The sequence below is a fragment of the Diadema antillarum genome, unplaced genomic scaffold (genome assembly GCF_040938485.1).
Source record: "Diadema antillarum isolate AM-2024a unplaced genomic scaffold, OU_Dant_1.0 scf00000225, whole genome shotgun sequence".
NCBI classification, from domain to species: domain Eukaryota; kingdom Metazoa; phylum Echinodermata; class Echinoidea; order Diadematoida; family Diadematidae; genus Diadema; species Diadema antillarum.
This window is the reverse complement of record NW_027271114.1, coordinates 236,041-250,078: the sequence shown is the minus strand read 5'-3', so window position 1 is coordinate 250,078 and position 14,038 is coordinate 236,041. Positions and strand designations below refer to the sequence as shown.

General features: G+C 40.5%; 1 protein-coding gene across 1 annotated transcript; it reads left to right on the top strand.

The window, feature by feature from the left end:
• The first annotated feature begins 2,435 nt into the window (after window positions 1-2,435).
• LOC139724634 (uncharacterized) lies at window positions 2,436-11,985 on the top strand. The gene is made up of 6 exons (XM_071635766.1): window positions 2,436-2,526; window positions 3,987-5,425; window positions 8,495-8,626; window positions 9,447-9,579; window positions 10,670-10,837; window positions 11,789-11,985. Exons 1-6 carry the CDS (start codon window positions 2,436-2,438, stop codon window positions 11,983-11,985), a joined length of 2,160 nt encoding a protein of 719 aa, XP_071491867.1.
• Window positions 11,986-14,038: the final 2,053 nt, after the last annotated feature.

Genomic DNA, 14,038 nt, shown 5'->3' with positions numbered 1-14,038 from the left:
AGACTTCGTATGTTTTATATTATTCTCTGTTGTTGTTTTGTTTTGACGAACGGTTGTTATCGATAAAGTACTAAGCATTATCTTTGGGGGTTGATACAGTGTATCTCATCGAGGTTTTTCTTTCTTTTTTCTTTTTTTTAAGTACGGCGCCACCATTATTTTTGCTTTTCAAAAGGGCATTGTTGTTGATTATTCCCAGTGGTTTATTGCTGACCAACAACTGTTAGCATTTTAATATGTCAAAGATGGCAATTCTCTATTTCCATCAATGGGCAGATTGGTGTGTGATGGTATAGGTTTCAGCTGATGATGAAGTTAATGTATATCGTGTATTGTCCTCACTGAAGCAGTCTTTCATATGGGTCTACAACTAACACACGTGTAAGGTCTATCTATTATCACGCAGTCCCTGCCCAGTGAACTAACATAAACAACAACAACAAACCAAAACAAAAACAAAACAAAACAACCTAAAGAAAAAGAGAACCACGCCTTTACTACCTGGTGTCCCAACAAATCCAGCGCTGCATTATTGCCGAGCATTATCTGAACCTACGCCGACGGCAATCCTTAACAGCAGCAGATCCGACAAATTTAAATGACCTCGTTAGTGAATATTAGCATATCTCTATGTGATGGGCATTCTCCAGAGGGCAAATTACGTTATTGTTACCGATCAAGTGTTTATTTGCCCGCTGAGTCCGTTTCCGACGATAGAGAATGGCCGTTCCGTGGAGAAGGGTTTTCATATATCCATATGAAAAGCGAAAAATCCGCGTGGAATTTCGATGTTGTGCTTGATGAAACGCTGGCTCGGCCTCCAAATTTCAAAATGTAAATACTCGAAAATGAAGAAGAAAAAGGAGGTTAAACAAGAGAGGAAACCTGTAAGTCCTCAGAAAATACCATCCATGGATACTTATGCATGTATTGAGCTGTATTGGTTCCGCCAGTCAACAGGGCTGATCTTGTTTGCCTTGGCGCCAAAATTCCTCTCGCTTTGTTTTGTCTTCAGCGGTGCGCTCTGCTCCCTACTCATGAGGAGCGACTCCCTCGATGGACACTCACGCCCTATACAGACCGGGGAGATAGACCCTCCTCAAAGAGATGATTTCTTTATCTATCTCTGCCTTCTTTCTTTCTTTCTTTTTTTGCTCTCCGGCTTTTCCTAGACTTTTCTCTCCTTTTTGGCCCAGTTCTGTTGAGAGTAAACTGTGAAGGAGCAGGCTTAGGGTATAAGTCTGAGACGCACAAAGGAAACAGGGTGCACTTCTTCGAGGCTGGTCCCACTTTTCGGTCTCTTCACGGAGGAGTCAACCCCCGCTAATCCCCCGACCTCCGTTGTCCACCAACAGCTTCCATTCACGAGTTTGTCAACACTGGTCCTAACTAGACCAAACAAAAATGCTCTCGAAGTCAGAAAAAAAAGAAGATGGAGAAAAGAAATAAAGAGGAGGGGGAAAAACAAGAAGGAGAATGCAACACCAGAAAGGTCCATTATGATTTTCCTCACCTGCATGAATTAAACATGTTTCGCGTAGTTTTGACAATCTCGTGTGAATGAGGGTGCTTCAAAAAAGTGCCAATGCGGTAGCTAAAGCCCTTCGGTCAATTCACAATTGCAGCTCCCGTGAATAACTTTTGATGTCAGTATGGTGTGAGCGATCAGTAGGAGCTGCTGCATAGCTAGGGTGTGGGCTGTCTTAAGATCACTGCTTGCGTAGATGTCTTTCTTTACCCATTTTGATATCGTGGTGTAGGTTTTCATTCATTCGTCTTTTTTCCTAGTTTTCTTACAAACACTTCTGGTTACATTTACATTAAACAGTTTGTATTGCACGACGCTTTTCATAATTATGACAATTGGGTGTGTAGGTAGCAACCTATTGCTTTTTCTACAATCTTGCTCAAAATAGCAGTGATGATTTGCTTCTATTTACTTTTTCTTTTAAATCATTTTAAGAGTAATCAACCTTGAATAGAACAGCAAAACCTGCAAATTGACTGCACGGTTTGATAAAAAAAGACGCCGTTTGGTTATTGCATTATCACCACAGCCTTCAAATCTTATTCATTTTAAATCTTGTTCATTTCTATCTTTGATGTGTTGATGTTAACATGCATCTTCTTGCATTCTATATGTAAGGGTGCAGAAATCCCATCAGATTTTGGATGACAGGTTTGTAGTAAATTCATAATTTCTCTATTCGCATAACCAGGTCGGGCGTTCGCGTGTGGGGCATCGGACAGGTGTCGAAATCTCCGCCAGGACTTTCAGCCTAGAGATCGCCGTCGCATCGCTGTTGTTGCAGAGGCCTCGATCGTCGGGAACACAGGTTTTGTCGCCGCCGAGAGTACCGAAGGAACTCGGGCGGGGCGGGGTCGTCAGTCGCGTCGCTGCAAAGCTTCGATGAGCCAGCAGCTAGCCAAAAGTCATGCCTCGTGCTTTTCTGGTGAAGCACAAACGGGCCAGCGTGGACCGTATAGCGGACGAGCTTCTGGCCAGACACGAAGTGGAACAATCCCGTAAGCACACAACTCATTTCTATTTTCATACATTATGTTAATGATTGCATTGTACCAATCAATATTATTATTCAAGTCGATGTGAAATCTCCAACAATTTGATTTGAGGTATTTATTTATTCTCTGCATGGCATCACTTCACAATTTCTTATTTTCAGCAATATCATCAAGCTTTATGATATGCACACACAATCTATGGTACTACACACTATGGCTATTTCCTACAATTGATGTCAGTAAGGTGCGAGAACAATTTTCATCACACACATACATATATGACATGATTGCACGCCGTAAAAATTTACATTCAGAACGGTTGCAAACAATAAGCAAAATTATTTACTCTTTGTCATGTTTGTAAAAACAATGATATACCGATACGGGCCATTTCTGTCCCTCAACATTGGTATCATATGCATAAAAATAAAAGCAAACAAACCACAACAATAGCTCTACTTTCTCTATGTAAGCATGCCAAATAGTTTATGAACGTACAAACGTGGCCCACAAAGCTGATAATTCATAAATCAAAGCGAAATGTTTATTCGATCAGATAAGATGCACTGTCTGACTAATGGCAAAAGAATATACTGAAAATTCTAATCATGAGTTTAAATATATATATATATATATATATATATATACATACATATACATATATATAGTTATATTATTACATCCAGAAATAAGGAGACGTGTCAAAATAAATATCAACATAAAATCATGCTGAATCATGATTGATGTTGAAGAGATGATAAAATTTATAATCATGTAACATTCTTACTCTTGAAACTATTGAACTATTTCATGCATTTTCGACATGACAGTAAATACGACAACGTGTTTAAGTACGCTCCCTGTCTCAATAGTCTATCTTGACCTGGCTTGTCGTCAATCGAAATTGATTGAACTTTCCGAAAAAAAAAGATCAACTATTAAATGACGTTAAAATATTCCCGACAAGAGCGTCTATACAACTGACGTGACTAGAAATACAGGGGATATTGTCACTTTGTCTGTTTACTTTCAAGAATTGTTTTGAATTGTGTATTGTTCATGTGTTTTGGCAGTTATTGTATCTGACTGACCAAAGAATAATTCAAACACTTTATATATTTCTGTGTATATCAACGGCACGTATTATGAGTCGTTATTATATTACGGTTCATGTTTCTTTGTAAGCATACTGGAATCATATTGTGCGTGTATGTCGCAAACAATGTGGCTCGTTTTTTTTTGTACATTTTTTTAAAAGAAAGATTAAATATTTCTGCAGCTTATGTTATCTTTGTTGTTTATATCTTGAAACTTGTCAGTTGGCAAACTTCTGTTCAATAAGTTAATCAAAAGGTTATAAAGCTTATGCAAACGTGAGAAAAAAAACTAACGAGGATTAGCGGAACTGAAATCGAAGTATTATCATAAAGTTGTTTTGCTTGCTTTTGTCGTGCGTGTAACAGGCGACATTGATGTTGAGGCCATCAGACACTTTGACCGTCTTCATGAGACCGAGATGGACCCGTACTCCTCCCTGAGCGAGGCGCGCTTTAAAGCCGGTGATGCAGGGTTTAAACATTTTGGTTCGCTACCTGTAGATCCCAACTTCAGTTTGAACGCCATGAAGCGGCTCGAGGCGGCCTACCTTCTGAAGACACACCGGTACCCTCCACCGCCGCCCCTTCTCCGAATGTCGCCTGGCTCCGCATTCGAGCAGGTCCTACCCGGTAAGATCCCACCCGAACACTTCGGCTTTGGAATCGGGCCCCTCCGCCCAGGGTCCCACCCGCTCATGTTCAACCCGGCCGTCGGGCTTTACCAGGAATTACCCGGACAGAACATCCTACGCGACCGCCTCTTGAGTCATCCGGCGTCGGCGTATCTGATGACCGATCACAAGACATCCATTTTCCCCGCGACACAGCACGACGCAGCTCGGGAACGTCCGGTCGAAGAACCCTTAGACCTAAAGATCAAATCCGACTCTCGCGAAGAAAGGAGGCCAGATTTCCTGCGCATTCCGCAAAGACATCTCCTGGCGGCTCCTGTCAAACCGAAGAAACACTCTCTAGGAACTGCAGGATCAGTGCCTGTCCCTTCACTATCCTCTCACGATGATCCGCAAGGCTTCTCGCAACTTCACACGGCTCTCCACCCATCAATCTACCCGTTCATCGGTTTACCTTACGGACACGTACTCGCACACAAGTACCTAGAGAGTTCCATCCAGGCTCCTCGAGATCGCGGGGAGAGAACGCGCGTAGATTCTAGGATGCACTCGCCTCCGAAGGGGAAGGAACACTTGTCGCCTCCGCTGTCGTCACCACCTGATCCACAAAGCAGTCTCCAGAATGAGTTGGACCAACCTCCCGTCTGCAGTGTCAAGCCAACGTTCAACAAGCACCTTGACCACGGTGGTTCGCCATCTCCTCCAACACTCGCCCTCTACAACGGGCAGTCTCTCCTCCGACAACCGCTCTACTCTATTCATAAGACGGAAGGTGACACAGAGAGTGATGAACATGATTCCTTGGAGAACCCTTCTTCCCCGCTCGGTGACAGCCGCACAGCCCGACAGCCAATTCTCGGCGTTGAGTACATTCAAAATAGTGTCGACACCCTGGCCGACGATTTCCGAGGCGTGTCGAAAGCTGACGAGTTGGATTCCTCCAGTCCCGAGTCTCAGTTCCGCCTCCGAGAAGAACCTGTGTCAACCGGCCAAAGCGACGGCCGAGCTTTTCCGGAAGATGCCGTCAAGACAAGTCAACCCCTCCTCGTGCCCAACGCAGGAGAGCCGAAGGGCCGAAGGGCGAACAGCGCGAAGACTCCGCAGCCGAGGAAGTACATCTGTGACGTGTGCGGGAAAGGATTCAGCCGAAGCAACACGCTGGTTACCCACAAGGTACTTCTTTTTTTCATACACAAATCTCTTTTCTATATCATTGTCAACTATTAATATTTGTTTGTTTGTTTGTTTGTGTGTGTGTGTGTGTGTGTGTGTATTTGATGGTAATGTGGGGGAATAGTCCTGTGTTTATATACATGCACTAGAAGGCAAACGAGTAAATATACACACTTTGGCCCGAATTCACGAAGGTGGTACTATGGGGCGCCAAGTGTCGCGTAGCCTATTTCGTTACGAAATCAGTCATTTCGCTACGAAATGTTGTCATTTCGTAACGAAATAGGCCATGCGACATTTGGCGGGCCATACAAAACTACAGTCTTTGTCCATGGTTTAAACCATCGATAATAAAGTATTATTGTACCACCTTCGTGAATTCGGGCCTTTATGGGGAAGAAGAAGACGAAGCAACATTAGAATACAAATGACACATTAACACTTGTGTATAATAGCGTGAAAATTGTGATTGGTAACTTAACGAGCTGAACAAACTAATATCAGTTTTGATCATCTGGATTTTTTTGTGTGTGTTCATTCCATTCATCTTTTTGGACTGTTAATCGTATTCCGTCTCACACACAATAAGCAAAAATAATCAATAAACTATTATTATCATGTTGAACGCAAGCTGTCGCTATTATGCCTCATAAATCGGTTCTTCCATGGTCAAAAAGCGAAAATAAACAAAATAATTATACATTTCATTGACTAAAAAAAAAAAATACGCCGTAGCGTTTCATTTTCAAGAGGGCGTTATGAATTCCATTGTGGAACACCTGTTTTGTTGTGGTAAAGTAATCGTTCATTTTGGTTTAAGCTAACAGTCAGAGCTAAACAAAATAACAGCTGTTTCTTTTGACGCGCAGCAAAGCGTGTAAGAAAATGATGAACAAGGGACCAACAGAAGGCTAATTGTCACTTTCGCTGATAATCACATTGAGTTCTGGCTATTGCTCCCCCCCCCCCCCCCAGCACATAGAAACAACCATCATTTTCTGCACAGGGAAATTACGTTTCTGGATTTTATAGCTTAAATTAAAGAGAAACGACAAACACAAAAAATTGTTTGCTTTTCGCCAGGTGGCACTTGCCCTTTCGTCCCTGGGCCTTTTAGGTCGTTATTGTGAAAGAAAAGAAGGAAAAGAATAGGCGCAAACATCAGACTATCGTTTCAAAAGGGGGAGGTTTTAGCTGGCGGATCGTCCCCCCTTTGTTACGTAATAACGAAGCGCTTCAGCCTCTCTTTTATTTGAAATCAATACACCGCGGGGCTGATCCTCGCGAGCGGCACGCGCGGCCGTATCGATCGCGACAGAAGGGGACCGTGGGGGCAGAGTGAAGGGACAGAGAGTTCGATGAAGCGGGGCGAACAGAGGATTCAAATCGCCCTTCTCCGACACGGAGAATGTTTAGCTCATTTAATCAGCTTGTCGTGGTCTTCTAGGGAAGAGACAAAGATGATGGGGGGGGGGGGGAGACTGAGGAGAGGGAGCAGGATGGGGTAGGGGGACGGAATGCACAGATCTTTGTTCTCCTCTTTCTTGTCTTTACGATAGTCTCTTTGGGTGAACGTCACGAGTTCGACACCCACGAATTATACAGCCAACGAGTCATGCAGCCCATTAATCATACTGCCCACGAGCTCCACACGAAGCAACCAAGGCCCACGAGACCGACACATTGTAATGTCGAACTCGTTAGCTGTTTTTACCTATAAATGTCGAAATTATGGGCTGCATAACTTGTGGACTGTATTTACTCATGTACCCATTTTTTCAGTGTCGAACTTGTTGACTGTATGACTCGTGGGTGTCGGTCTCTAGATTGGATGACCCCATCTAATTTTCCTCACCCTTTCTTACATCGTTATATGCAAATTATTACCGTAAGCAAGTACATGTAGACCGTTGTCTTCTATCTACTATCATAAAGACAGATGATAGTTATACCGGTGTCTCAAAAGATCTGAGTGCTTGATTCACTGTATTCAGCAATATAACCATAAGCAACTGTATGTTTCTATAGGAAAGCGATCCAAGTGATTGCAACGAAAAGGAGAGCAAAATAATCCGACCTTTTATGTATTCGTTATCTTGCCCAAAGATGCGTTGGACGGAAATGATTATAAATCTGGTTTAATTTAAAATATAGTCTCAAAAAATCAGAAAGTATAACATTTTATCTGAAAATCCTATTTGAGATACAAATGGGATTCAAATGTGTAAAATTTGCTACCAAATCAATAATCAGCTATTAATTTTGGGACTGAGAGGCTTTCAAAATCCATGTGAAATGATGGGCTTCCATGTTCCAACACCACGTCCTCCATAACAGTATATGACGTAGGGTAATGATTGAGGGTGGAGACACTTTGTAATTAGGTCGGCGTAATGGCAACACACTGGTCGCGCGCATCCGGTATAGTTATTGATTAATTTATATTTCATACCACTGGTCATATTGACCAGTCTAGTCATGACAGACTGAATGAGGGAAAAAAAGGAGACAATTAGAGATGTACGGTACATGTACAAAATAACAGATACTAGTCACAACCCAAGATGTAATCTCATTCACGCGTATTTATTTAGCTATTATTCATATGTTTATATATCATTCATTCATTTATTCATCTATGACATATTATTCATTCATTTTCCTATCTACATGTAAACAATATAAAAGATTCATATCATTATCCTGTGTTTATGTGTGCATAATCAAAAGATATCAACTATGTAATAGAAGTATGATTTAATAGATATAGCACTATAATTTATACATGTATTGCTTCAAGATCTGTGATAGAAGTATGAATGTGAATGAAAGCAATTGATAACAATGAAAGATATCTATTGACCAAGTGAATAAAGTATGTGATAGTCTCTGAACGAGAAATTCATTGTGTAACGTATGGAATACACCATAAAATCGGTCACGTCGGGAGAGAAAAATAAAGTCAGACTGAAATATCATGATGACTCTTACGGAATGACAAAACATGACTCCGTGATTCCCCTTGTACGTATGTTCTAACTCTCATCTTCATTTTCCCCACTGATGCAGCGCATTCACACTGGGGACAAGCCGTTCTCCTGCGAGCTGTGCGGACGAGCGTTTCGCCAGCCCGGGAACCTCACCCGTCACCGCCTCACTCACACGACCGTCAAGCCATACGTCTGCTCTCAGTGCGGCAAAGTAAGCGGATTATTCAATTACGTCGACAACCACAATGTCCAGACGTGTATTACAGTTTAAAGTTTGAATTAAGTTAACCAAAATATGTTAAAATCAAAACAACAATACAAAAAACCCCGATAGGGTCTACTTTCTCCATAGTGGATGTAGCTATGTTAGAAATTATTTGCAACCTGTATAGTAGGATAATTGAAAATACATTTATTTCATTTTTTGCGGCTTTCTTGTTGCTCTACGGTTGTTGTGTTTTTTATGAATCATGCCTACTTTTTGAAATAGAAGTTTATAATCATTAGAATTGGTGTCTGTTGTATCTATGAAATGGAGCTTTTGTAAGCACAACTAACATTTGTTTTCTAGGAACTGTCATTTTTTTTTATCGAATATAAATCAACTTTGCAATTCCTACCGTCATTCTAACAGTCATCAAAGCTGTGATTTACCGTATAACCCCGCCCCTGCCTACCCCTCGTCTATTACGAATGATCCTTGGGGGTCTAGAGCGTACAATGACGATTCATTTGGTAGCCATGGAAACGTGTAATTTATGATCGCAAGGTCGGGAAATATCAAGTCAATTTATATGATAAAGACTAGAAAAAGAATAGACATTTGAAAATCATACACCATAGTGGCAATTTAACGACTCTTCCACGCATCACACTATTGCACAACCTACGTCCGGACGATTATGTTGTTGAAACGTTAGTTCTAGTTTGAGCGCTTCAAAATTTCTTGTTTCACTCGTCTTTTGATATTATATTCTGCTAGATACTTTAAGTTCATTGTTTGATTCTTTCCTTGTATTGTTTTCCACCAGGCCTTCAATCGCGCCTCTAATTTGCATACGCACATGCGCACTCACACCAACTACAAGCCATTTGTCTGCCAGTACTGCGGCAAGGGATTTCACCAGAAGATCGACATGAAAATACACTCCTACACCCACACCGGTGAGACTACATTCTGTTGCCATGGTAACTAATGTATCTTCTAACCATAATCCATCTGTAATACCGTACGATTGCAATAATTTTTGTTCCATAGGCGCAAGTTAAGTTACTCTAGTTTGGCTTCAACCGATAGCCAGTGCCTGTCGCGTAACAAAGAAGAGACAAGATTGGCAAGATCTCCGCTCGGCAGAGATAAGGCTGAATACACGAGATCAAAGTCATCAGGTCTATCTGTAACATAATGTTGCGCAAAAGAAAGAAAAAAAATTCATCGACGATTTACTTTTTTCCCTTCCTGGGGTTGCAAATTGTTAGTAGTTTGTAAGTAGTAATTTTTTGTGATGATTGTGTGTGTGTTTTTTTTTAACAGTTTGTAAGTACTTGGCAATTTAGAACAGTAGTATCAGAAAACAGAAAGCCATGGATTTTTGACAGCAATGTGACCAACTGATGTGTATAGTGTAATGAAGGAGAGCATAGAGCTTGGGTTAGTGTGATAATAATATCTGGGACCATTATTTTGAAGATCATTACTTAAAACAGATATGGGTACTCGTGGTAATTATGCAACGTCACAACTATTCTTATCATTCAAGTTCAAGTTCAACTTCCAACATTATTATCATTATTGATATTGTCATCATTATGATGAATATATTAGTGGTCACTTGAGCATCACTTTAATTCATCGTATTATTATGACAATATTTCTGAAGCCATTGTCTTTGTTAAGCGTATGCTCCTGGTGAAGATCTCCTGCATTTCTTTAATATCTAGTGTTGCTTAACTTGTCTTTTGAACGGCAGGTACATATAATTCGTAGGTTCGCATATGCATAAGATAGCACATTTTGTTTTATCATGAAATAATGTCATACAATTTATTTAATCACTTATCTGTTTCAACTGTTAGATTCACACCATACTCGACAACTTTGTTCAAATGATTCTGTGTTATATCTTATATTTTACGAAAAAGTAATGCAGAAATAAAATCAAGCAACCAATCAATCAAATAATCATTGTTGTTGTTATCATTACTATCATTGTTATCAACACCATCTTTGCCATTTCTGTCACGTGATCTGTAGGTGAGAAACCGCACAAGTGCAAGAAATGTGGGCGTGGCTTCAAACAACTCACTCACCTGACTTACCACATGCGCACGCACTCGGACGTGAAGATGTACACCTGCGTCTACTGCGGCAAAGGGTTTAACCAGAAGGGGAACCTCCAGGCGCACATCTACCGACACACCGGTGAGCACTCGCGCCGCGTTGCAGCAGCCGCGGCGGCTGGGCCAATGTACGTATTTATAACATCAGGCTAGAGATGCATATAATAGGTTACGTGAAAACAAACATACAAACATAAAGACACAAACATGCCAAAAAAGGACGTAAAGGGAGCACAGGGTAGACTTGATTGATCGATGGCAATGGTTATGATTATGTACATGCAGTAGATAAATCCACGCTTTACCTCTTCACTTGGATTTTTTTTTTTTGGGGGGGGGGGGGTGGGGGGTATTATGCAGGTCGAGTCAATGAGTAGGATAGATTGTCATAATCGCATATTATTAACAGACACATGAGTTTAGCTGCGAGGTAGTATAACAGTCATGTTTCGATGACATTTTGAATATTGGTTGACGTAACAGAATTATGCAGTAGTAGACATTGTACCGAGACAGTCATGTATTGAACAGTATTGAATTGCTAAGACAGAGAGATAGAGAGAAGGAAATAAGATACAGTCGAGAAGAAACGATGAATATTGAAAACAGAGAAGCAAATATCTTATCAAAACTGCTGCATCTATTGTGCGCCAGTGGTCTTTGAAAACTTTGCATCTAGGTCAGCCTATAACACTGGGAAATATTGAACTATTATTTCCTAGTTTGCAAATAGGTGGCATTGCTGAACTTTGTTTAAAGTTCGACAAACATGGGGCGCATGGCACTACGTGATAGGCTAATGACGTCCCTGATTTTTCGTACACGTAGCTATATTTTGATAGTGACCACGTAATTTTTACAACTTTTGGCTTTTGAACGCCACAGTTTTACCTCAATCATTTGAGCATCATAACGCAACCCAGTCAGCAAAGTTCAACTATGTACAGTATTTTTGCAAAAGTATTATTGTTGTTGTGTAAGTAACGTTGTGTCCTGCCATTCTCGACCTACGCCCTTCTTCCACTCGCTACAGGTGAACGCCCCTACCGCTGCGAGGTATGCAATAAGGGATTCACGCTGGCCAGCACACTCAACACGCACCGCCGCACGCACGCCGAGAAGAAGCCGTTCGCGTGCCAGTACTGTGGCAAGGACTTCTACCAGAAGAACGCGCTCAAGAGCCATCTTCTCGCCTCTCACCCCTACACCGGCGGCGAGAGCCTCTTGTGAAGCCGGGAATGTCGGTACTTTAATAGCGCTCCGGGCGACGCGAATGGCTGGATGACGCTGCCCGTTAGCGACAGAACCTCTCAATTAGAACTGCCGTGCTTCGTTGGGTTTTTTGAGCATGAGTAGGCTCTCGTAATCATACAGCTATCCTCAGGAACAGGAAGGACTATTATCATCAATAATCCTTTTTTGACTCAGTGGTGAAATTAAGAATTAGTGTGAAATTTGCAAAGTCATAAACCCCTCAAAAAGAAGTGGAAGATGAGGATACTGCAAGTGAACAAGACGTACAGAGTGATATAGTTTCATTCTCTTCAATGCCAAACCATGCTGCATTAGCAAAAACATACAAACAAACAATCAAACAAACAAAAAAACACAGTGGGCAGTATCTGCTGATAATAAATTGATGTCGAGGCTTTTTTTATTTATTGTATTAGTACTGTACGAAAATGGTCGTTATTTATATATGAGTAAGTGTTTAATCAACTCCAAAGCTTTAAATATTCTGTATGTATGACTGCCCTGAGTGAGTCAAGTTTGACAATCAAGCTGTATGTTATTTATTCTATAAAGAACGTATCTTTACGTAATTTGAATAATGTAAATACACTGTGTTTAAAATTTTTACACTTGCTATGAAAAAAAAAACCCGAAAATGAAACTATTAAACCAAGTCATCTTGAATTTAGCTGTAGACGTGATGTTTTATCTATATATTTTGTTGTAAATGTATTGCACGTCCGAATTCTGTAAAGAACAAAAGGGATTTATTGTTCGAGTGTGCAATAAAAAAGTTCAACATTGCCAGAGTAAACTTTAAAATCAGTGGCGGATTAAGAGGGGGCGCACCGGGCGCACGTCCCCTCTTTATTTTTTGTTAAAACAAAAGAAAACAAAGAAAACAAAGGGGGGGGGGGAGGGTGCGTGCGCCCCATTTGATTTTTATACAGGCGCCTCCCCTTTACCAGTTTACGGAATTCCTGGATCCGCCCTGAAAATGACCGTTTGTTTCTTTTACTTTTCGGTAACGTTTTATGTTTGAAGAAAGTTATTCCTATATCGTTAAGTTTATTGCATTGTTTGCTGACTGTAGATAATAATGGAAAGAAAATGCCAATGATTCTCAACAAGATATATTAAAGATACAAGACACAATTATGCTATAATTCTGAGGAGTTTTCATTTCGCATATCAAACTATACTTATTCAAAAAAAGTAGAAGAAAAACGACAAATTAAACATATATACGTTTTTCTGTTGGAAATGGGAAAATGAAGGAATGAAATTGCAGATGATCTTCACATGACTCGTTTGGGAGTCGGTTCAGATTTGAAATAACTACTAATCTTATATTAAAGTCATAGCACAAGTTACTTCGCATAGCTAATGTCGCAATTACTTCGTGTTGATATTGGAATATCATCATCTCATTCCAACTGAAAAAACCCCCAACAAAAACACTGATAGGAAACCATGGAATGTTATATCAGTCACTTATTGACAAGGGCATACCTTTGTAATTTCAATCAACATACTGTTGCAATCCAGACTGAAATAATGATTTCAGTTCTTTATTTCAAAGGTTCGATAATCCGAAAATGATATATCGTTCTATATTCCAAAAGTTCGTTCATCCAAAAAAAAAAAAAGAAAAAAAAGAAAACGGAATAAGTTTCGCCATTCCGAATGTTCGTTAGTTCGGAGTTTTGTTTGTTTATTTTATGTTATTTTTGCATATTGACAAAACTACTTTCACTTTCGGACTGTTGAACCTTCGGATTAACGAACCTTATTTCAATATCGGTCAAGCGAACCTTCGGAATAATGAACCATATTTCCTTTTCGGAGTAATGAACATCTATAGGTATATACATACAGAATTTGTATGTTTAGGAGTGACGAACCTTTGGATTACGAACCGTATTTCATTTTTGGATTAACGAAGCATTCGGAATAACGAGCATTAACCAAAATAATCGCCAACTCCATTGATTAAATGAACAGCGGGTTCGGGAGTTTGCAAGGGTTATTGACTATGTGTCATGTGGTT

Excerpts from the sequence above, each read along its gene's own strand:
- LOC139724634 (XM_071635766.1), top strand. The coding sequence starts at position 2,436 with ATGCCTCGTGCTTTTCTGGTGAAGCACAAACGGGCCAGCGTGGACCGT. Across the intron at positions 2,527-3,986 it reads ACACGAAGTGGAACAATCCC|GCGACATTGATGTTGAGGCC; the intron begins GTAAGCACACAA and ends TGCGTGTAACAG. Across the intron at positions 9,580-10,669 it reads ACACTCCTACACCCACACCG|GTGAGAAACCGCACAAGTGC; the intron begins GTGAGACTACAT and ends CGTGATCTGTAG.